A 21,317-nucleotide genomic window follows, 5' to 3' on the forward strand; every position below is an offset into this window, starting at 1 on the left:
TTTCGTTTATCCTTATTCTTTACAAGGCGCTTTACAAATAAACGTAAATTATTATTAGCTGTCCCTGTGTGGTATAAGGTGACTCAGCAGCTGGCCTGTATGTGTTCCCAAGTGAGTACCTGGCAGGTGATTTTTCAGCATTGGCATGTGATTTTGGCCAATACAAGTTATGTTGTGTGTGTGTTTAGCTATGGGAGGAAACTGGAGATCCCGGAGGAAACACATGTTCATTCTCTCTCACTCTACAGAACCATGGGGAGAACATACAAACTCCACTTACTCACTTTCACTGTGCAGAACAGGGGGAGAACATAAAAACTCTACTCACTCTCAATCCCACACACACTCGCACATATACAACAACCGCCATTCGCCACTAAGTGGCGGTGATGTCACGACGACGCTTGTGCAGGGCAAAGTGCACTTTGAGGCCACGTGAAGTGTCCAACTTCCGCTGGCAGGTCAGGGGACAGACCCAGCAGGTGCCACGGGTCGACTGACTGAGATGACTGGCTGATACACCACCTGTCCCCCCTACTGTGCCAACTTTCTGTGCTTTAGTCACCCGGCAGCTCCGCTCGTTGTTGTGAGCATTGCTCCTCTACCCTCCCTTGTTGTTGGAGGGCGACTGCCTCCGAATGTCCAATAGTATCCTTCACGAGCCTCCTCCACAGAGGCCGATCTTGACACCGCTGGTACCAGTCATCGGCAAGTCCACTCAGCTCCACGTCCTCCTGTACCACATCATTCCATCTCTTCTCTAGCCCGTGACGCGCTCGTTTAGCCACCTCGATCCGGCCGAACAAAAGCTGTTTAAGGCATGCGATGTGACTGGGCATGCGGGCTACATGGCCCAGCCAACGCAGCCTTGCCTGCCGGAGGAGCTCACCAATAGAACTTTGTTCACATCTTTCAAGGATTTGTGAGCTCCTCACACAATCCAGGATGGATCGTAGGCAGGCCAGCCTAAATGTTTCTAACCGGCGAAGATGTTTCATTAGGGGGGTCCACGTTTCGCAAGCGTAGAGAAGGGAGGGAATGACCGTGGCTGAAAAGACTTGAAGCTTCGTGCAGAGCGACAGACCAGGTAGCTTCCACACAGCGTTATGCAACCGATGAAAAGATAATGCCGCTCGACTGATTCTGAGTGAGACCTCTGCTGTCAAACCGGAGCCGGTCATGAGCACACTGCCCAGGTATGGGAAACTCTCCACTCTCTTCACAACCTGCTCCATCACCGATTGGAAGGTGTGGGGATGGAGTGTCCGATGATACAAAATACCCTGGCAGGTGCTTAGTTTTGATGGGGCTGATGGTAAAGCCCCACCTCTTAGTGGCAAGCTCCAGGCTTAGCAGAAGCGCCTCAAACTCCTCCTCTGAGTGTGCAGCGATTACCAGATCATCGGCATACATAACATCGTTGAGCAATAGGGAGCCATCCCTTGACCGCACCCGGGCATCGATCAGCCTCCCATCATATCTGTACCAGATGGAAATTTCTCCGGTACAGCTATTGAAGGACTCACAAACTACGTTGTCAAAATAGATCTTAAATAATGTGGGAGCCAGAGGACATCCCTGTCGCACCCCAAGGTGTACAGCGAATGGCTCTGACTCCTGGCCACGTAGTTTTACCCGGGCCTGCTCACAATCATGAAGGTCCTTAATGATCGTGAGCAGAGGGTCAGGGACTCCGAAAGCACGAAGAACAACCCAGAGCCCAGGCCTACTGATGGTATAATAGGCCTTGACCAGGTCAATAAAGCAGAGATGTAGGTCTTGTTGGGATTCCCTACACCTCTGCTGTAGCAGACGGACAGAAAGTATGGCATCTGTGCATGACCGTCCTTTCCTGAAACCGCATTGGGGCTTCGCAAGCCTCTCCTCAGCGTGCCTAGCAAGGCGATGTTGAAAAATCCGTGATAGGACCTTTACCGGCCACACTGATGAGTGAGTTGCCCCTGCAGTTGTTAAAGTCTGTGCGGTCCCCCTTCTTCAAGAGGTGGACCACCAGGGCATCCGTCCAGTCCTGCAGAACCCGTCCAGTGGTCCAGACTGTTGTTATGATGTCATGTAGGGCAGTCTGTGCACAAACGCCACCCTCCCCTCAGCATTTCGTTTGGGAGATCATCTCTGCCCGGTGCCTTTTCTGGTCTCAGACTCTGGATCGCCTTTAGTACTTCAACAGATGGCACCTCAGCCAGCCACTCACAAGCGTCATCCCCACTTTGTACCACGATGTTTCCCATGTCAAGGGTTTCTCCCCTCCCCCAGGACCTCACAGAAATGCTCAGCAAATCTGCAAACCTGTTCCTTGGGTCAGAGATTGGATCACCGTTTTTTCCCCTAATGATGGTAATAGGTGTGGCGCTGCAGGTTACTTTTTTATAGAGTTAAATAGGGATTTGAGATCGTGGACCATTGAGGCAGACTCCATTTAACAGCAACCCGCGACCACCACCCATCCTTGCAGCCTCATGGCTCTCCGAACCTCCGAGCGAAGGCTGCGATAAGCCTCCTCATTCTCTGACGTGGGAAGCTGTAGACGATTAGAGTGGGCATGTCGCTTTTTCTCAACTATCCTGAACACCTCCTCTGTCAGCCAGGGTTCTATGGGGAGGTATGGACCGCATACCCAAAGTAGCCATTGCAGCTGCATGAGTCACAGTCCTAAACCTCGCCGATTTACCCTCGACATTTGGAGGAGTGGGGGACGATGCCAACCCCAGCCTCAAGCGATGAAATTCTCGCTTGCAATTTTCATCAGCTAGCTGAGACCAGGCCACCTTAGGTTGGAATGGGGTCCTGGGTGTACACCCACCACCGGAGTGGAAGAATGGCAGGCGCATCTTGGTCAGAGGGCAGATCAGCTCCACAGTAGGTCACACATATACATACATACATACACTCGCTCACCGAGCATCAGGGGGAGAGAAAACACGAACTCCATGCAGAAAGTAGCGCCGTAGTCGGGAATCAAACACAAGAACTTTTAGCTGTGATGGTTTGTGAGCGTAAACTGTTTGCACTCCGCGCTAAAAGAGGGGCAACGGTGTTGCTCTTGCACCTGCGCGCCACTGTCCTGCAGGTCCTTGCAGGCATCCGGGAAGACGTCGCAGGCGATGACTGGGTAGCCGTGCTTGATGAGGTTCTTGGCCATGGGGTTGCCCATGTTGCCCAGACCGACAAATCCCACGGGCGTCTTGGAGGCCATGCCCCTCCGCGACACTGGCGAGAATCCAGGCACACGAAGACACGCACACACAGATACACACAAACGCAGATCAAAATCAAAGATCCCCTCGTATAGTCTTTAACAGACCGTTAGAGGCAAGTGCTATTCACGAGTAGCACCGATGAAGGTCGGCGTGGCACACGAGGGGGTAGCTGGCAAGCACCATACCCGACCACCTTCATCTCCGCAGTGCCGATGTTATCTGCCACGATTATCGGTCCGTGAGCGGGAATCGAACTCGGGTCGCTGGATTCATGGCGTCAGTGCGCTGCTAACCGCTGGGCGTGGGGGCCGAGGTAATCAGGGGAAGCAACAACCCCAGACATAACCCTAAAGGTGCAGCCCTGAAAGTGCCTGCCGGCAGAAAGGGCCACCCCCACTAGAAAGGGAGCTCTGAAGGGTGAATTTATTCTGCCTTTACCAGGTATGCAGGGTGCCACGGTGGCGAGATGTTAATTACCTCGCCTGGTATACAGGAGGTTGTGGGTCCGATCCCGATCCTGATGCCAATTCCATATTTGAAGTTTGCATGTCTTTCTTTCTCTCTCTCTCTCCCCGTAGTGGTCATGTGAATTTTTCTCCGGGATCCTCCGGTTTTTTCCCCAAGTTTAGAATCAACGTCACGGGTTTAGAATATTTGGCTGCCGCTATGAATTTCCACACGATGACGATGATCCTCTTCATTGAGCTATCATTACGTGTGATAGCCAGGTCGCTTATGAAAAAGAGCTACTACATAGCTCAGTGGGCCTTACCTGGTAGGAGTGTTTTTTTAGGTGGGTGCACCCACACTTTGTCCCACCGCACGAGATGGGCTGCCGAGCTCCCGTGGCGCACTGCTGCTGGCCAGGCAGAGGCGCGAGGTGGGTTGGGTGGAGGGGGGGATATTCGAGAAACTTGCTCCCTAGTTTCAACCGAACTGAACTAGCGAATTACGGATTGCGAAACAAGTGGGCTAACCATTACACCACACAGCAGCAGCATCCCTGTGTGTGTATGCCTGGGGAGCAGCAGCGTAGCGATTAACGCGCTGCGCTACGAACCCGGCTTCCCCGAGTTCGATTCCCACTCACAGCCAACACTCAAGTGACGATTATCTGAACCGGTTTTGGGCCTACCCTCGGTCGACTCAGCCTTAAATGTGTACATGGTGCAGTGTGCAAACGTTGCCACAATTGGTGCTGGCCACCCACGCCCCTCGTGTTACCGTCAGAGGTGCTAATCGCATACAGCACTTGCCCAAAATGTCTATTAAAGCTACATGGGGAATCTTTGTCCTGTATATACAGTAGACTTGATTATCCACCTGCGGCTTTTGTGGATTAACCGCGCACCAACGATTTTTACATAAATTAATAACTCATGGATTTTCCCTTTAGCCCAAATTAATAATCTAAAAACAGTTATAAATTGTTATTCTTGTAAGTGTTTATTGCAAGTCACTTAAATCCAACGAATATGTTAATCCGAAATCCACGTGATCGTCTCGACAGTACAGTAGTTGCATATCGTTAAAACAGTGGGCGGAGTTTGATTGATGTCCGATTGGCTGTGGCTCTGCTCCTGTGCGCTTAGTGGGCAAAGTCTTCTGCTGGGCGAGAGCAGGAAAGTGTTATCACTGAGCACAAGCACCATTCATCGGTTAATTATTTCCTACACAAATGTTTATTTTGTTCATTAACAAACTAATTTTTCTTAACTTAAACATAATTTACACCTATATCAATGGTTTTAGGCATCGAGATCCAGGGAAATTGATATTTTTGGATAATCCACGATTTAGAATTGTCTGCGGACATCTTCCCTATCATTATGGTGGATAAGCGAGTCGACTGTATGTGTCTGTACCTTGGGAATTTCTTATCTGGTACAGATACACCGGCAGGCTAATCGATGCATGGGTGCAGTGAAGGTTATGGCTTCCCATTGGCCAACCGTGTTATAAATGCTGACAAACTGGTAATTGCTGCTCACTGAGAAGTTAATATTACTGAACGTGGAGCAAGTCACTAAGAGGTGTGGCATTACAATTAGCCCTACCAAAACAAAGCAGCTGCCTGTATATTTTATGTCATCAAATACTCCACCCCCTCAACTCCCACTTAGTGATGTGGCAGATGTGGAGCAGAGAAGTTTCGATACCAGGGCAGTGTGCTTAAGACCAGCTCTGGTTTGGCACTGGAGGTTTACACTGAATCATTCGAGCAGGCAATATCTTTGCATCAGCTGCTTAACCCTGTGTGTAAGCTACCTGGCCCATCACTCCCATACAAAGCGCCGGATATTCTCAGCCACAGTTATGCTCTCCCTTCTCTACACTTCGGTAAAATAAAATTCCATTAAAGGAACATCTGCGCCAATAAAATGCAGCAAGCTGGCAACAGTGGGAAGCAAAGCTGGTACACCCAACAGTAATCTCAGTCGGTCAACCCATGGTACCTGGGTCAGTTCCGTGACCTGCCAGCAAGCCTTCCAACATTTCACATGGCCTCAAAGTGCCCCTAGCCTGACACAGGCGCCGTGGTGACACCGCCACCATCACCAGTTAATAGTTAATAGCGGCTGCTGTTGTTGTTAATTGCAGAGTCTCCAAGGATGAAGTAGCCCATCCCCTGCGATTGCGAGCTAACCATTAGACCGCAGCAGCTCGCAAGCTGACTTCATTAGAGTGAAACGGGGACCATGCCACACTGGCAATGCATGAACTTGCCGGGCCGCAGCTCACACAAAATGCCACGGCAAGGACGTGACCTTGCGACGATCGCTGCGGTCACCCCGCGGTTCGTGTCCTCCTCACGCTTTCTATTCCGACGTAGAGAGATGCAAGGGGTGAAACTTCCACGGCTAACCCCATTTGACTGCGTTTGTTTGAATTCATCAGGGTGTCCACCGTGTCACGTGACGCACACATAAGCAAACACATCATGACACGTGCGCACACACATATACATACAAACACACACTCGCATATACGCACACATACACTCACCACTACACTACCGCTCCCCACACAGATACACAAAGATAAACACACACACACACCAGGCTACATCGACAACAACCGCAATTCGCCACTAGGTTGCGGTGACGTCACCACGGTGCTTGTGGCAGGCTCGGTGCACTTTAAGGCCACGTTAAGTGTCGAACGCCCGCTGGCAAGAGGTCACGAGACAGACCCAGGTGCCATGGTTTGACTGAGATGACTGGCAGATGTACCACCCGTGCTCCCCTACATTCGCATATACTCACAATTACATACACGCACTCATTCTTAAACATGTACACTCACACCTATACTCAATCACAAAAGACAAAGATCTCCCACATAGCCTGAAAAGATTGTTAGGGCAAGTGCTGTTTGCAAGCACCTATGAAGGCCGGCACTGCACATGAGGGGGTCGGTGGCCAGCACCATGCCCAGTCTTCGTGGATGTTTACACATCACACCAGGTACTCAATTGAGGCTGAGTTATCCTAAAGGAGGGACCATAACCGGTTCAGATAATCACCACCAGTGTTGGCCATGAGCGGGAATCGAAGTTGGGTCGGCAGGTACATAGCGCGGCATGTTAACCACGACACTACCGCTTCCCACTCACTTCGCTGCTCACCACCAAACGACTACACTGATGTACTTACTGGTAATCAATGAGGTACATACGCACAACAGTTCATACCCCCACAGATTAAAAACACGTAGTGATACACACATAAAAATACGAACATGTTAAACATATAACTTAAACTAAGATATTTCACGCGCTTTGGACGTGAACGTCCATCCCGTCCCCTCTAGCCAGTCAGCCAAACTTTATTGACAACCTCCAACCAGTCAGTCAGAATGCGCACCGGGCCTAGCGTAGCCACCCAGAAAAACGTATTGATAAACTAAACAATTTTTAGTTTTACCAGGTAAGGCCCAAAGAGCTGAGATGTAGCTCTTTTTAAGAAGCGACCTGGCCATCACAAATGATAGCTCAGCCAAGTGGCGTATCATCACTTGGAAATTTATAGCAGCAGCCGGATGCTCTAAACGCGTGATGTTAATTTTAAATGAGGGGAAAACCCGGAGGTAGCGGCCACCGGGAGAGAGAGACACGCAAACTCCAAATACACAACAGGCATCATCAGGGTCGCAGATCGAACCCACGGCTTCCTGTATATCAGGCGAGGGAGTTAACATCTCCCATCCACCGTGGCGCCCGGGTTTCATACAGTGCATACACACAATTAAGTGGTTGCACACTCGCAGGGCAAAGAGGCAGTGTGCGAGCCATCTGGAAGGAGTGCATTTGGCCAGAGTTGTAATGAGAGATCTAAAGGAGTGGGGGAGACTGGCACGTCCATGCTCGGAGTGGGCCCTGGGTGACGCTCTCATTGGGGCCCCGTGAACTTCACTCGCACACGTGCGGCGAGTAACGCAAAGACGGTGGTCACCGCGCTTTCAAATGCGCTGCTTCTGCAGCCGTCTGGAACGCTCTTCCCTGTCGATATTAGGAAGCCCATTGGGAGCTGTGCTGTACTTTTAAATCATCGTCTAGATTGATAAACTAATTTCTTTAGAGCTGCTTGTTGTGTTTAGTTTGCAGTCCTTCACCCAGCCACACCGATTAGCGCGGTTGCTATGTACGGTGCGATAGTTCAACTAACAAACTACGATACACAACACGATACATTACACTGCTACGCTATATACTACACCACTATACATTGACAAACTCATTTATTTAGAAATGCTTTTTGCGTTTCGTTTGTTGTCCTTCCCCCAGCCGCACCTCCGGTTAGCACGGTGGTTACCTACGGTGGTGCGATAGAAGTTCAACATCCGTACACAGAAACATTGTAGACCACTACATCGGTGTAGCAGTGTGGTGGCCGAGTAATGTGGTGGTGGTGGTGGAGAGTTAATGGTGGTAACCAGTAGCGGTTACTCGTGGTGAGTAGCAGAGACTGCCTTGGCGAAGAAAGCTTTGTTTTGTTGTGTCCAAACCGGCAGAAATCTATGTACTGTGCATTATTTATAATTAGTTAGTGATTAGATTGTCTTTCCTATACTTTACGCTCCAATCGTGTGTATGTACAGTGTGTTGTTGTAACGTTCTTACCCCGTGCCCTTACTGGACATCTGTGAAAAGGAGCTTTATAGGTCTTTTTATTTCAGCTTTTTAGCTCCTGCAGTATAAATCGATGACCTGTGATTGGCGAGTACATTTAGTGTAGTCGTGTGGTGGTGAAAGAGGTTTGCTTTTGTGGTAGGTGTGTTGTGGCTGTTGTGGTTGTTGTGGTTAGATGGTAGATGTAGTGATGGTGGTTGCTGTATTGGTTGTGGCGGTGGTTGTTGTATTGGTTGCTGTTGTAGTGGTGGTTGTAGTGGTTGTTACAGTAGTTAGTGTTGTTGTAGTAGTTAGTTGTAGTAGTTAGTTGTTGTAGTGGTAGTTCGTGGTTGTAGTTTTAGTTGTTGTAGTGGTAGTTAGTGGTTGTAGTGGTAGTTAGTGGTTGTAGTGGTAGTTAGTGGTAGTTGTAGTTGTTATAGTGGTTGTAGTGTGGTAGTTAGTGGTTGTAGTGGTTGTTGTAGTGGTAATTAGTGGTTGTAGTTGTGGTTGTTGTAGTTAGTGGTTGTTGTAGTGGTTGTAGTGGTAGTTAGCGGTTGTTAGTGGTTGTAGTGGTAGTTAGTGGTTGTCGTTGTGGTTGCTGTAGTGGTTATTGTAGTTGTTGTAGTGGTTGTTATAGTTGTTGTAGTGGTTGTTGTTGTTGTTACCGAGGCTGGAGCCGCAGGCCCGAACCGCTCCCGCGCCCCGCACGAGGAGCGCCGCCGCCATTGCTCGCTCCGCGGTGGCCGCAGGCGAGGGCCTCGCGGTCCCTCTCCTCCTCCTCGCGTGCGACAGCAGCAGCTACAGCTGTAGCAGCAGCAGCTACAGCTGTAGCAGCAGCAGCTACAGCTGTAGCAGCAGCAGCTGTAGCTGTAGCAGCAGCAGCTGTAGCTGTAGCAGCAGCAGCTGTAGCTGTAGCAGCAGCAGCTGTAGCTGTAGCAGCAGCAGCTGTAGCTGTAGCAGCAGCAGCTGTAGCTGTAGCAGCAGCAGCTGTAGCTGTAGCAGCAGCAGCTGTAGCTGTAGCAGCAGCAGCTGTAGCTGTAGCAGCAGCAGCTGTAGCTGTAGCAGCAGCAGCGGTGCTGCTACAGCTGCTGCGGGCCCGGACGAGAGAGCGCTCGGGCAGAGACACAGGGAGAGTTTGTGTCGCCTTTCCTGCTGCTGCTGGCCTTGACGAGAGAGCGCTCGGGCAGAGACAGAGAAACACAGCGAGGGTGGTTGTTGTAGTGAATGTTGAACAGGGAGAGTTTGTGTCGCCTTTCCTGCTGCTGCGGGCCCGGACGAGAGAGCGCTCGGGCAGAGACAGAGAAACACAGCGAGGGTGGTTGTTGTAGTGAATGTTGAACAGGGAGAGTTTGTGTCGCCTTTCCTGCTGCTGCTACAGTGGTTTTCCTGGGGTCCGCGGCGAACACGTTTCGGATCGTGACCTCCACCGGGCGGTAACCGCCATCATCCCCAACCACGGCATCAAATCACCGCGGTCCCCTGTAAGGCGCGGGGGTGTGGAGGGGGCCGATCCACGATGCTCGCCGCTGATTGGAGGCTGCGAGGAGCCAAAATTCGGTGGTTGCGAAACAATAAAAATAGGCCGGTAGCTAATGTAAATTTTAAGTTTTCGTGACTGCAGGGATCCATACTCTTTGGTTCTTTCGTAAAGTCACGTACATATAATGATTGCTTATGTTGCAATCGAAACGTCGTAATTTTATTATTTTAAACTCACGTGACTTTACCGAAAGAACCAAAGAGAATGGTAGCCGTGTGCAAAACGCCACGGTCCCCAGGTGGGGCGCGGGTGATGTGCGTCACTTCCTGCGGTAAAATCACCGCGGCCCCTGAGTCCCACTCGCTTCCACTTCTCCTCCAGCGCGGGTACGTTACCCCTCCCCTCCACCGAGTTTCCCCTCCACCTCGTTACCCCCCTCCCCTCCACTTCGTTACCCCCCCTCCACCTCGTTACCCCTCCACCTCGTTACCCCTCCCCTCCACCTCGTTACCCCTCCCCTCCACCTAGTTACCCTCCCCTCCACCTAGTTACCCCCCCTCCACCTCGTTACCCCCCTCCACCTCGTTACCCCTCCCCTCCACCTCGTTACCCCTCCCCTCCACCTCGTTACCCCTCCCCTCCACCTCGTTACCCCTCCCCTCCACCTCGTTACCCCTCCCCTCCACCTCGTTACCCCTCCCCGACACCGCGTTACCCCCTCGCTTTTCTCCTCCACATTACCCCCCTACCCTCTCGTTACCCCTGCGCTCCACCTCGTTACCACCGTCACCTCGGCGCTTTCTTTCATTATTCAGCCGTGCTCAATTCCACTGCTGGATGGTGCCCCCCCCCCCCCCTCTCTCACGATAGGCGCAACTCGGCACAGGCACGGAGGAGCCCCGATGCCCCCCCCCCCCCGCCGTATCTGCATCGCAGTCAATCACGCGTGGACGTGGCGGTGGGGTGTGGATGATGATGATGGTGGTGGCGATGATTATAATGGTGGTGGTGATGATGGTGATTGATGCTGATGGGTTGTAATAACGAGCAGAGCTCCGGGCGGCTAAAACGCAGCGAGTTGGCAAAGTCGTGGACGGGCACAGCAGCAGGCGGTGGTGGCGGTGCATCGGGGGCAGTCTTCTCAAGTCGGTCAACCCATTGGGGGGGGGGGGGGGGGGGGGGCACCTGCCAGGTCTGTGTCCCTCTGTGATCTCCTGCCGGCAGGCGAGTCACCAACACTTTCACGTGGCCTCAAAGTACACCTGGCCTAGTACAGGTGCTGTGGTGATGCAGTAAACACGCGTTCCATCACGCGTGAGAGAGACGACGATTCAGGCATACGGGAAGGCGATTCGCGCTCCACACGGAGGAGAGGAAACGCGTGGATTCGGTGGGAACACAAAATACAGTTCCGGACGTTGTATTTATCTTCAATCCAGTAGTTGATAGACCGCGATGCAAGCGTGGAGACGCGTGCATTGGCATTCCCCACGTGATTGACGTGCCTGTCGATAATGATAGTGATGGTGACATACGTCACCATCACTATCATCAGCAGCATCAACACCATCAGCAGCACCATCACCACCATCATCATCACTCCCAAGTTCAACTCACCTATATTGGTTAGTTTCATCTTCTTGGTTCTTTCGGTAAAGTCACGTAGAAGGGAAGTAATAAAATAATAAAAATAAAACATAAAATAATTCTCACGACGTTTCGGCCACAACGCAAGCAGCCGTCCTCAGGTGAAAACCAGGTCTGTCGGGGAGACAGCGTCTGAATGAAACAGCACACGAGCTTGGAGCATATATAAGCTGGGTTGGAAGGGGGGGAAAGGGCGCTTCGACAAAAGAATTTGCATATCAAGAGGAATTTAGCATATTTATGGGAAATGCAGGAATGTGATTAGTACTACATATGCCCGTGCATTATGCAGGACTAGCAGCATCAAAGGGAGGGGATATGGGAAATGCAGGTATGTGAATACTGTAGTACTAATTATGCCTGTGCATTATGCAGGATTAGCAGCATCAAAGGGAGGGGATAGGGGTAGCATTAATAAAGGGAAGGAGTGTTAATAGTATGTAGCTGCAGTAACTAAAACCAACACGTAAACAACAAAAGTATGAACTACATAGTATCATCAGTATACTAACTATACTCTACAATAAGCTGAGTTACTAACAGTAAGTAATACATTACAATTCTACGTCGTAAAAATTATATAATATGCTTCCATCTAAACTTTATTCTCTTACATCACACGAGTCTACACCATACTATAAACTGCCATAGACAAACCCAATGTTAAATTATATACTGTATTGCTATAAACCACCTTATACATTGTAATATAACACTATGTATTATTCTACCACCCTAATGTATATCACACTGCTATATATTCACTATACAATTACGATGCTATATATTACTTTGAACATTGTATTAAGCATATAAATGTTATACTATTTGTTATTATACACAGTACCATTGACCGTCGTGTCAATGGGTGAGTAGTGAGAGGAAACTTGCAGCGGAGCAAAGAATCCATTCCCTGCGGAGAATACAATGCCAGTGAGTAGAACGCGGTTTGAAAGTCACCGTAAACGTGAACACAATCAGTTAAGATCCGAAATGGTTTATTACGTCCTTCCAATGATTGCTAAGCCAGAATCCATCTTCTCGGTTGAAATTGTCTCTGTGTTTGTATATGTGGATCGCCTCATGAACGAATCTCTCATGATAGCCAGATGGCTTGCAGAGAACCTCTGTCTTGGAGAAGTCAATGTCATGTGAGCCCACTGAGTTGTAACAGTGATCTGCCACGGCTGAGGTGTTTGTTCTACCGTGTTTCAGGTCTGCTTTATGTTCACGGATGCGGTCCGAGACATGTCGTTTGGTTTCCCCAATGTAACTGCTACCACAGAGGCAACTTAGTTTGTAGACGCCAGGGTACTGTATGTCTGGAACCACATCTTTTACAGACGGGACCAGATCACGGATTTTATGTACTGTGTTGAATCGGACCTGGATCTTGTGTTTAATCAGGATTTTGGAGATCTTTTTTGTGACCCAGCAATGTAGGGTAAGGTGATGGTCTTGAAAGGCTCCTCAACAGGATCCTCCTTGATGGTTGGAGTGATGGCCTTGCGGATTGTGTAGTCGGAGTAACCATTAGCCTTAAACAACATCAGCAAAGATTAGCGTTTTGAATTAGCTCAATTGAAAAAGAGGGATGACTTTGTCATCCTCTCAGCCGACAAAGGCAATGCCACTGTCATCATGGACAAAATAGAATACAACAACAAAATTTAAGAACTACTCAACGATGGCAGCTATACAAATATAAAAAGAGACCCCACCAACAGCCTCGTCTCTAAAACCAAGCAAATAATTTCTGATTCAACCGCATTAATTGATCAGACCAAACAGTTCTCGTTGAAACCTTCTGCAGCCAGGCCACCAAGATTATACGGCTTGCCAAAGATACATAAAGAAGATACACCTCTTCGTCCCATTGTCTCTACTATCAACTTCCCCACCTATATAAACTGGCTCGTTTTTTGTCTGAAATCCTACGGCCTTTCACTGGAAAAACCACCTCTGCGGTACTAAACTCTACTGACCTGGTATCGACAATCAAGGGGATTGCCCTGTCCCCAGACGACCTACTTGTCAGTTTTGATGTGGTTTCCTTGTTCACCAAGGTTCGTGTACCTGACACCATCGCAATCATTGAAGACTTGGTTCATCAAGGACTGAATGCTGGGGTACCCCCCCTGGTGAGACACTGCTTAACCAATACATACTTCACCTGGAATGGAACTTTCTACAGGCAAACTGAGGGCACCCCAATGGGCTCCCCCCTATCTCCGGTTGTAGCCAACGTCTTCATGGAGAAATTTGAGACTGACGCCATCCAGACTGCCACTCTACGCCCAACCTTGTGGAAGAGGTACATAGATGACACTTTTGTCATCTGGCCACATGGCCGGCCTGCTCTAGACCAATTTCTCGACCACAAATTCCATACATCCAGCCATCAGATTCACCATGGAAGTCGAAAAAGATGGCAAGCTACCCTTTTTGGATGTCCTAATTAAAAGGAGACCTGATGGTTCAATGAGCCACTCTGTCTACAGGAAAGCCACCCATACGGATGCTTACCTGAAACCAGATTCCCACCACCATCCATCCCAGAAGAATTCCCTCATCAAGACTCTATACCATAGAGCCCAATGCATTTCCGATCAGGAACACATTGCCAGTGAACTCAAACACGTACGCCAAGCTCTTAAGGCTAATGGTTACTCCGACTACACAATCTGCAAGGCCATCACTCCAACCATCAAAAAGGATCCTGTTGAGGAGCCTTTCAAGACCATCACCTTACCCTACATTGCTGGGGTCACAAAAAAGATCTCCAAAATCCTGATTAAACACAAGATCCAGGTCAGATTCAACACAGTACATAAAATCTGTGATCTGGTCCCGTCTGTAAAAGATGTGGTTCCAGACATACAGTACCCTGGCGTCTACAAACTAAGTTGCCTCTGTGGTAGCAGTTACATTGGAGAAACCAAACGACATGTCTCGGACCGCATCCGTGAACATAAAGCAGACTTGAAACACGGTAGGACAAACACCTCAGCCGTGGCAGATCACTGTTACAATTCAATGGGCTCACATGACATTGACTTCTCCAAGACAGAGGTTCTCTGCAAGCCATCTGGCTACCATGAGAGATTCGTTGATGAGGCGATCCACATATACAAACACAGAGACAATTTTAACCGGGAAGATGGATTCTGGCTTAGCAATCATTGGAAGGACGTAATAATCCATTTCGGATCTTAACTGATTGTGTTCACGTTTACGGTGACTTTCAGGCCACGTTCCACTCACTGGCATTGTATTCTCCGCAGGGAATGGATTCTTTGCTCCGCTGCAAGTTTCCTTCCACTACTCACCCATTGACACGGCGTTCAATGGTACAGTGTATAATAACAAATAGTATAACATTTATATGCTTAATACAATGTTCAAAGTAATATAGAGTATCGTAATTGTATAGTGAATATATAGCAGTGTGATATACATTAGGGTGGTAGAATAATACATAGTGTTATATTACAATGTATAAGGTGGTTTATAGCAATACAGTATATAATTTAATGTTGGGTTTGTCTATGGCAGTATATAGTACGGTGTAGACTCGTGTGATGTAAGAGAATAAAGTTTAGATGGAAGCATATATAATTTTTACGACGTAGAATTGTAATGTATGACTTACTGTTAGTAACTCAGCTTATTGTAGAGTATAGTTAGTATACTGATGATACTATGTAGTTCATACTTTTGTTGTTTACGTGTTGGTTTTAGTTACTGCAGCTACATACTATTAACACTCCTTCCCTTTATTAATGCTACCCCTATCCCCTCCCTTTGATGCTGCTAATCCTGCATAATGCACGGGCATAATTAGTACTACAGTATTCACATACCTGCATTTCCCATATCCCCTCCTTTGATGCTGCCAGTCCTGCATAATGCACGGGCATATGTAGTACTAATCACATTCCTGCATTTCCCATAAATATGCTAAATTCCTCTTGATATGCAAATTCTTTTGTCGAAGCGCCCTTTCCCCCCCTTCTAACCCAGCTTATATATATATGCTCCAAGCTCGTGTGCTGTTTCATTCAGACGCTGTCTCCCCGACAGACCTGGTTTTCACCTGAGGACGGCTGCTTGTGTTGTGGCCGAAACGTCGTGAGAATTATTTTATTATGTTTTATTTTTATTATTTTATTACTTCCCTTCTACGTGACTTTACCGAAAGAACCAAGAAGATGAATCCCTGCAGTCACGAAAGCTTTAAATCGAAATTGGTTAGTTTGTTGTCCTTCCCCTGCACCTCTGATTACTACTGTTGGCTACGTACGGTGCAAAGGAAGTTTCAACATACATCACCATCACTGTCATCATCACCATCACTACTATCAGCACCATCACTACTATCAGCACCATGAACACAGTCATCAGCATCACCACCATCATGCGTACCATCATGAGTACCATCATCAGCACCATCACTACTAAGTTCAATATACATACATTGTTTAGTTTGTGAGTCCTTCCACCGTACCTGGCAATGTAAGGTGCAATGTAAGTATCAACATACGTACGTACGCACAATGCCGAAAATCAAACGTATGCACGAACAAAAAAATCAAACGCAGCAACAGATCGTGCCAGAGGAGAGAGAGGGAGATTGGGAGGCGGCAAGCGCATCGCTGTGTGACAGCCCTAACGAGCGGTTGCGTCGTGTGCAGCAGGAGCTGGCGGCCGCAGCGGCAGCAGCAGCACCACCAGCAGGAGGCGGCGATGAGCGGGCAGAAGGTGGACGTGAAGGTGGTGCTTCTGGGGCGCGAGTACAGCGGCAAGACGAGCCTGGTTGAGCGGTTTGTACACCAGCGCTTCCAGGCTGTGCCCTACCAGAATACCATCGGCGCCGCGTTCGGCGCCCGTCGCTTGGAGGTGTCATCTTCGTCGGGCCGGGGCGGCCGCTCGCTAACGTTGGGCGTGTGGGACACGGCCGGCTCGGAGCGCTACGAGGCCATGAGCCGAGTCTACTACCGCGGGGCCCGGGCAGCCGTCATCTGCTATGACCTGACTGACGAGCGCAGCTTCGAGCGTGCCCGCTTCTGGACCGACGAGCTGCGGCGCTGCGAGCCCGAGTGCCGTATCTACCTGTGCGGCACCAAGCTCGACCTCGCGACGGAGGGCGGAGGAGGGGTGGGCCGACGCGTGGACCGCCACGACGCGCAGGACCTCGCCGAAGAGCTACAGGCGCGCCTCTACGAGACGTCCAGCAAGAGCGGCGAGAACGTGGAGGCGCTCTTCCGCGCCGTCGCCGAGGACTTTGCGGACGAGCCGGCGAGGGAGAAGTCGGGGGTCGACCTTGCGGCGGGTGGCGCGAGTGGCGCAGGCAGCTCCAAATGCTGCGTGAAGTGAGACCCCCCCCTGGGGCTATAAACTATGAAACGATAAAACTTTTATTTGATCAGTGGATAAGGCCCCACAGAGCTGTGTTAGCTCATTTTCTCTCTCACCTTGGTTGTGTGGATTTTTCTCCGGGCCCTCTGATTATTCCCCTCCATATTCAGAATCAACGTCACACGTCCAGAGTATTTGACTGCTGCTATAAATTTCCACGCGATGATAATGATAATCCCACTTCGTTAAGCTATCATTTGTGATAGCCCAGGGTCGATTTTGAAAAGAACTACATAGGCTCAGCAGCAGTGGCACTTACCCTCTGGTAAAATAAAAATATAGTTCGTTTCTTGTTTGAAGGGAAGGGAACGGGAAGTGAAACGTCGACCGATTACGGGAGTGGATGGCGAGCCACGCGGTGCGCATGCTACCAATACCGCTGAGGAGCTGTGCTCTTCACGTGTGCGTGTGCGCCCTGTCTCATGTTTACGCTTTTAAATGACAGCGGACGAGTGGTTGAGAATCTGCACATGGTCTCTACCTCGCTGATCTCATCAAGGACCGTAAACCATCATCACGTGAACTCCGGCAGCTTTTGGCTGGTCGTCGAATAAAGACGGTCACCGCATCACACAGTGCTTTCAGATGTGCTTCTGCGGCCGTCTGGAACGCTCTTCCGATATTAGGAAGCCACTGGAGCTATGCACTTTTAATTCATCTGGATTTAAAACTAATTTCTTTAGAACTGCTTTTTGTGTTTAGTTTGTTGTGTGTTCATATTGCCAAGTCGGTCTTGCCTGAGCTGCTCATGCCTAAATGTTTACTTTTGTGATTAGTTTCACAAGCTCGTATTATCTTAAGTTTGTTCAACTGGCTGTAAGTTAATCTATTATTAAAACTTATCTTGTGTACACTCCTGGTTTAAAGTAACTTCCTTTTCTGATCATTTAAATCACACATCTTTGTAAATTCGCCCCTGGGTGAATGCCTCCGATGCGCATCGCCTGTGGGGATTTCTTTGACGATGCTTTACCATGCCGGTTAATGCTTGAAGGTCAAAACATTTTAAATTATCGTTTTATAATGACACTATGAGGTGTTACATTTATGTATTTGTATGACAAATGCCAAAGATAGTGGCATGTTCACTGCGATAGTTACCTACGATTTCCACTTGGTGAAAATATAGAGTAGTCCCTTCATTAACGTTTTTTTATCTGTTCCAAGAAAACTACTGTTAACCAAAATAACTGTTAATCGAATATAGGAATTGCATGTTAAAAGCATTAATATATATATTCTTTGGGTCTTTCGGTAAAGTCATGTAGATAGGTTCAAATTAATAAAAAATAAAATAAACAAAAAACTACGACGTTTATCGCAAGACAAGCGGTTGTCATCAGGCGGAGAGAAAAGGGGAGTAAGCCTCCAAATGCAACTGTTTATAAAAGTTTAAAGGTGGGCGTAGGCCAAGTGTCAGAATGGAGTGGGCGGGGCACAAGAGTCTAGGTCTGCAGTGGATAGAGCATCCTATAGAGATGGAGTCTCGGCCATGATAGAGAAAAAGCAATAGAGATGGAACCGAGGCCAGCAGTGGATAGCACATGCAATAGGCATGGTGTACTAGAGGTAGTCTCGGCCAGCATTGGATAAGTATGCTATTACTCGAGGTAGTATCGGCCAGCAATGGATAGAGGAAGTTAAAGGCGTGGCAGTTGATGTTAGGGTTTCCATGTTCCTTGACCATCAAAAGGATCTTGTCCCATTCTTCATGGAAGGTGATCTTGGAGCCTGCAACAACATCGATGGTGTGATGGCAGCCCTCAACATCGTTCATGATCCAGATGAGTGGAGACTCTTCATTGATTCATCGAAGATGAGTCTTAAAGCTGTGTTGCTGCATAATGGAAATGTTTTGCCATCAATTCCAGTTGGTCATACAGTCCATGTTAAGGCAACATATGACAACATGAAACTACATTTGAGGTGCATCAACTATGACCAACATTTTGATTTAAAGCTTTCGTGACTGCAGGGATTCATATTCTTGGTTCTTTCGGTAAAGTCACGTAGAAGGGAAATAAAATAATATAAATATAAAAAAAATTCTCACGACGTGAGAACAACATCAGTGGCAGCTTTGTGGCGATTTGAAGGTTGTTGCTCTCTTGGTCTGCAGACTGGATACACAGTACTGCTGTTTTCTCTGCGGACTAGCTGGACTACCCGGCTTCGCCCGGGACTTGTATCCACCACGGCCGGCCGCCTTTGTCTCCCCAGTGGCGATGTTAATACGCCACACCAGTTACTCGTTTGAGGCTGAGTCGACCTATGGGAGGTTCAAATAATCTTGACCGGTGGTGGCCATGAGCGGGAATCGAACTCGGTTCGCCGGGTTGGTAGCGCAGCGTAGCGTTAACCACTACACCCACCGCTCCTCACACACACAGACGCACAGACACACACACACACACAGACACACGCAGACACACACAGACAGACACAGACAGACACACAGACAGCACGCTAACCACTACACTACCGCTCCCCACACACGCACACACACAGACACACACACAGACACACAGACAGACACACACACACAGACACACAGACAGCACGCTAACCACTACACTACCGCTCCCCACACACCACACACGCACACACACAGACACACACACAGACACACACACAGACACACACACACACAGACACACACACAGACACACACACAGGCAGTACGCTAAGCACTACACTACCGTTACCCCTACACACCACACACGCACACACACAGACACACACACAGACACACAGACACACACACAGACACACACACACAGACACACACACACACAGACACACACACAGACACACACACACAGATACACAGACACACACACACAGGCAGCACGCTAAGCACTACACTACCGTTCCCCCTACACACCACACACGCACACACACAGACACACACACAGACACACACACACAGACACAGGCAGCACGCTAAGCACTACACTACCGTTCCCCCTACACAACACACGCGCACACACACAGACACACACACAGACACACACACACAGACACACAGACAGACACACACAGACACACACACAGACACACACACAGACACACACACACAGACAGCACGCTAACCACTACACTACCGCTCCCCACACACCACACACACAGACACACACACACAGGCAGCACGCTAAGCACTACACTACCGTTCCCCCTACACAACACACGCGCACACACACAGACACACACACAGACACACACACAGACACACAGACAGACACACACACAGACACACACACACAGACACACATACACAGACACACAGACACAGGCAGCACGCTAAGCACTACACTACCGTTCCCCCTACACAACACACGCGCGCGCGTCCATAGGTACACATGCACGCGCTTGCTGCAGACACACACATACACACACATACATACACACATACACACACATACATACACGCACATACACACAAACACATACACACACATACACACACATGTGTAAAGTAGGAGCCGACACCAGATTGCAGGGGTCTCGTCCTTTATTCTTTTCCTTCTCTCCACACCTGTCCCCCAGCCGTCCCAATCTCGTTCCCGCCAAAGGCCCCTTCTTCCCGCCCGTTCTCTCCTTATATCTCTTCGATCACCCCTCCCACTAACCCATCTATTGGTGGGAATCCTTCCCCTGACACCCCTACATCACCCCCCCCCCCGGAGAAAAAAATAACCGTCCTCGGTTCTGCCTCCCCCATGGACCATTTAAATCTCCCCATGCCTCCCCCCACTGACAGTGACGACAGCCCTTACCCCCCCCACAACCATACAATGCAACATAACACAACGAAATCAATTGCGCGGCCTGCCCAGGTCTCCAGCCAGCATCCCGTAACAGCCCGGACATCCACAGGCAGCAGATGACCGTGGCGGCCCCCTCCTTCGAAGGCCCTCTCGTCGCGGTCCCTGGTTCGGTGGTGCTGGTGTCGCCTTGCCCGGCGCCGCTGTCTCTCCGGCCCCCGCTCGTGCCGCCGCTCCGTCAGGCCTCACATGGGGTGCTGTAGGTGACAAGGGAACACAGGGCACCGAACCCCCTGCCGGTCGGTGCGTGGTGGTCGGCGACCTTGGCCTGGGTAGGGATGATGATGATGTTGGCAGTGATGTTGGTGGTGATGTTGGTGAAGATGACGGTGGAGAGATGTATGGCTTAAGGCGGGTGGGGTGTACAAACCATCGTCGCTTACCCAGTTGGACCTGGACGCACTGCGGTCGGAGTGCTTTAATGACCTCGACCGGCCCTTTCCAGGGTCGGTGCAGCTTTGGTGAGAGGCCAACCGGCACCTGAGGACAGTGTAGCCATGCCTGGTCCCCGACTTTGAAGGGCTTGGCTGTCACTGTCCTCTCCCGTATCCGTACATTACTCTCTTGGCTCGTGGCCGATGCGGCCTCGGCTGCTTGGCGGGCCTCTCTCAAATAAATGA

General features: G+C 49.5%; 2 protein-coding genes across 3 annotated transcripts in view; one reads left to right on the forward strand and one right to left on the reverse strand.

Moving 5' to 3' along the window:
* The window catches only part of HIBADH (3-hydroxyisobutyrate dehydrogenase), a 28,731-nt gene extending 19,509 nt beyond the window's left edge, over positions 1 to 9,222 (reverse strand). Inside the window, exons 1-2 of the mRNA XM_061579140.1 lie at positions 8,994 to 9,222; positions 3,068 to 3,228 (exon numbers count right to left, since the gene is read on the reverse strand). Of these exons, the coding sequence (XP_061435124.1) occupies positions 3,068 to 3,228; positions 8,994 to 9,054 (222 nt within the window). The 5' untranslated portion in view covers positions 9,055 to 9,222. The remainder of the gene's footprint in view (positions 1 to 3,067; positions 3,229 to 8,993) is intronic.
* An 815-nt stretch (positions 9,223 to 10,037) lies between these two features.
* RAB24 (RAB24, member RAS oncogene family) lies at positions 10,038 to 17,726 on the forward strand. 2 transcript variants are annotated; one of them, XM_061579141.1, is made up of 2 exons: positions 10,038 to 10,194; positions 16,150 to 17,726. In XM_061579141.1, exons 1-2 carry the CDS (start codon positions 10,073 to 10,075, stop codon positions 16,829 to 16,831), a joined length of 804 nt encoding a protein of 267 aa, XP_061435125.1. In that variant the 5' UTR covers positions 10,038 to 10,072; the 3' UTR covers positions 16,832 to 17,726. The 2 variants fall into 2 exon arrangements, with proteins under 2 accessions (XP_061435125.1, XP_061435126.1); XM_061579142.1 differs by having other exon boundaries at positions 10,141 to 10,194; positions 16,153 to 17,726.
* Positions 17,727 to 21,317: the final 3,591 nt, after the last annotated feature.

Source organism: Lethenteron reissneri, chromosome 68, assembly GCF_015708825.2.
Source record: "Lethenteron reissneri isolate LAM-NWPU_2019-01 chromosome 68, ASM1570882v1, whole genome shotgun sequence".
NCBI classification, from domain to species: domain Eukaryota; kingdom Metazoa; phylum Chordata; class Hyperoartia; order Petromyzontiformes; family Petromyzontidae; genus Lethenteron; species Lethenteron reissneri.

Excerpts from the sequence above, each read along its gene's own strand:
- RAB24 (XM_061579141.1), top strand. The coding sequence starts at position 10,073 with ATGGTAGCCGTGTGCAAAACGCCACGGTCCCCAGGTGGGGCGCGGGTG. Across the intron at positions 10,195-16,149 it reads CCACTTCTCCTCCAGCGCGG|CAGGAGCTGGCGGCCGCAGC; the intron begins GTACGTTACCCC and ends CGTCGTGTGCAG.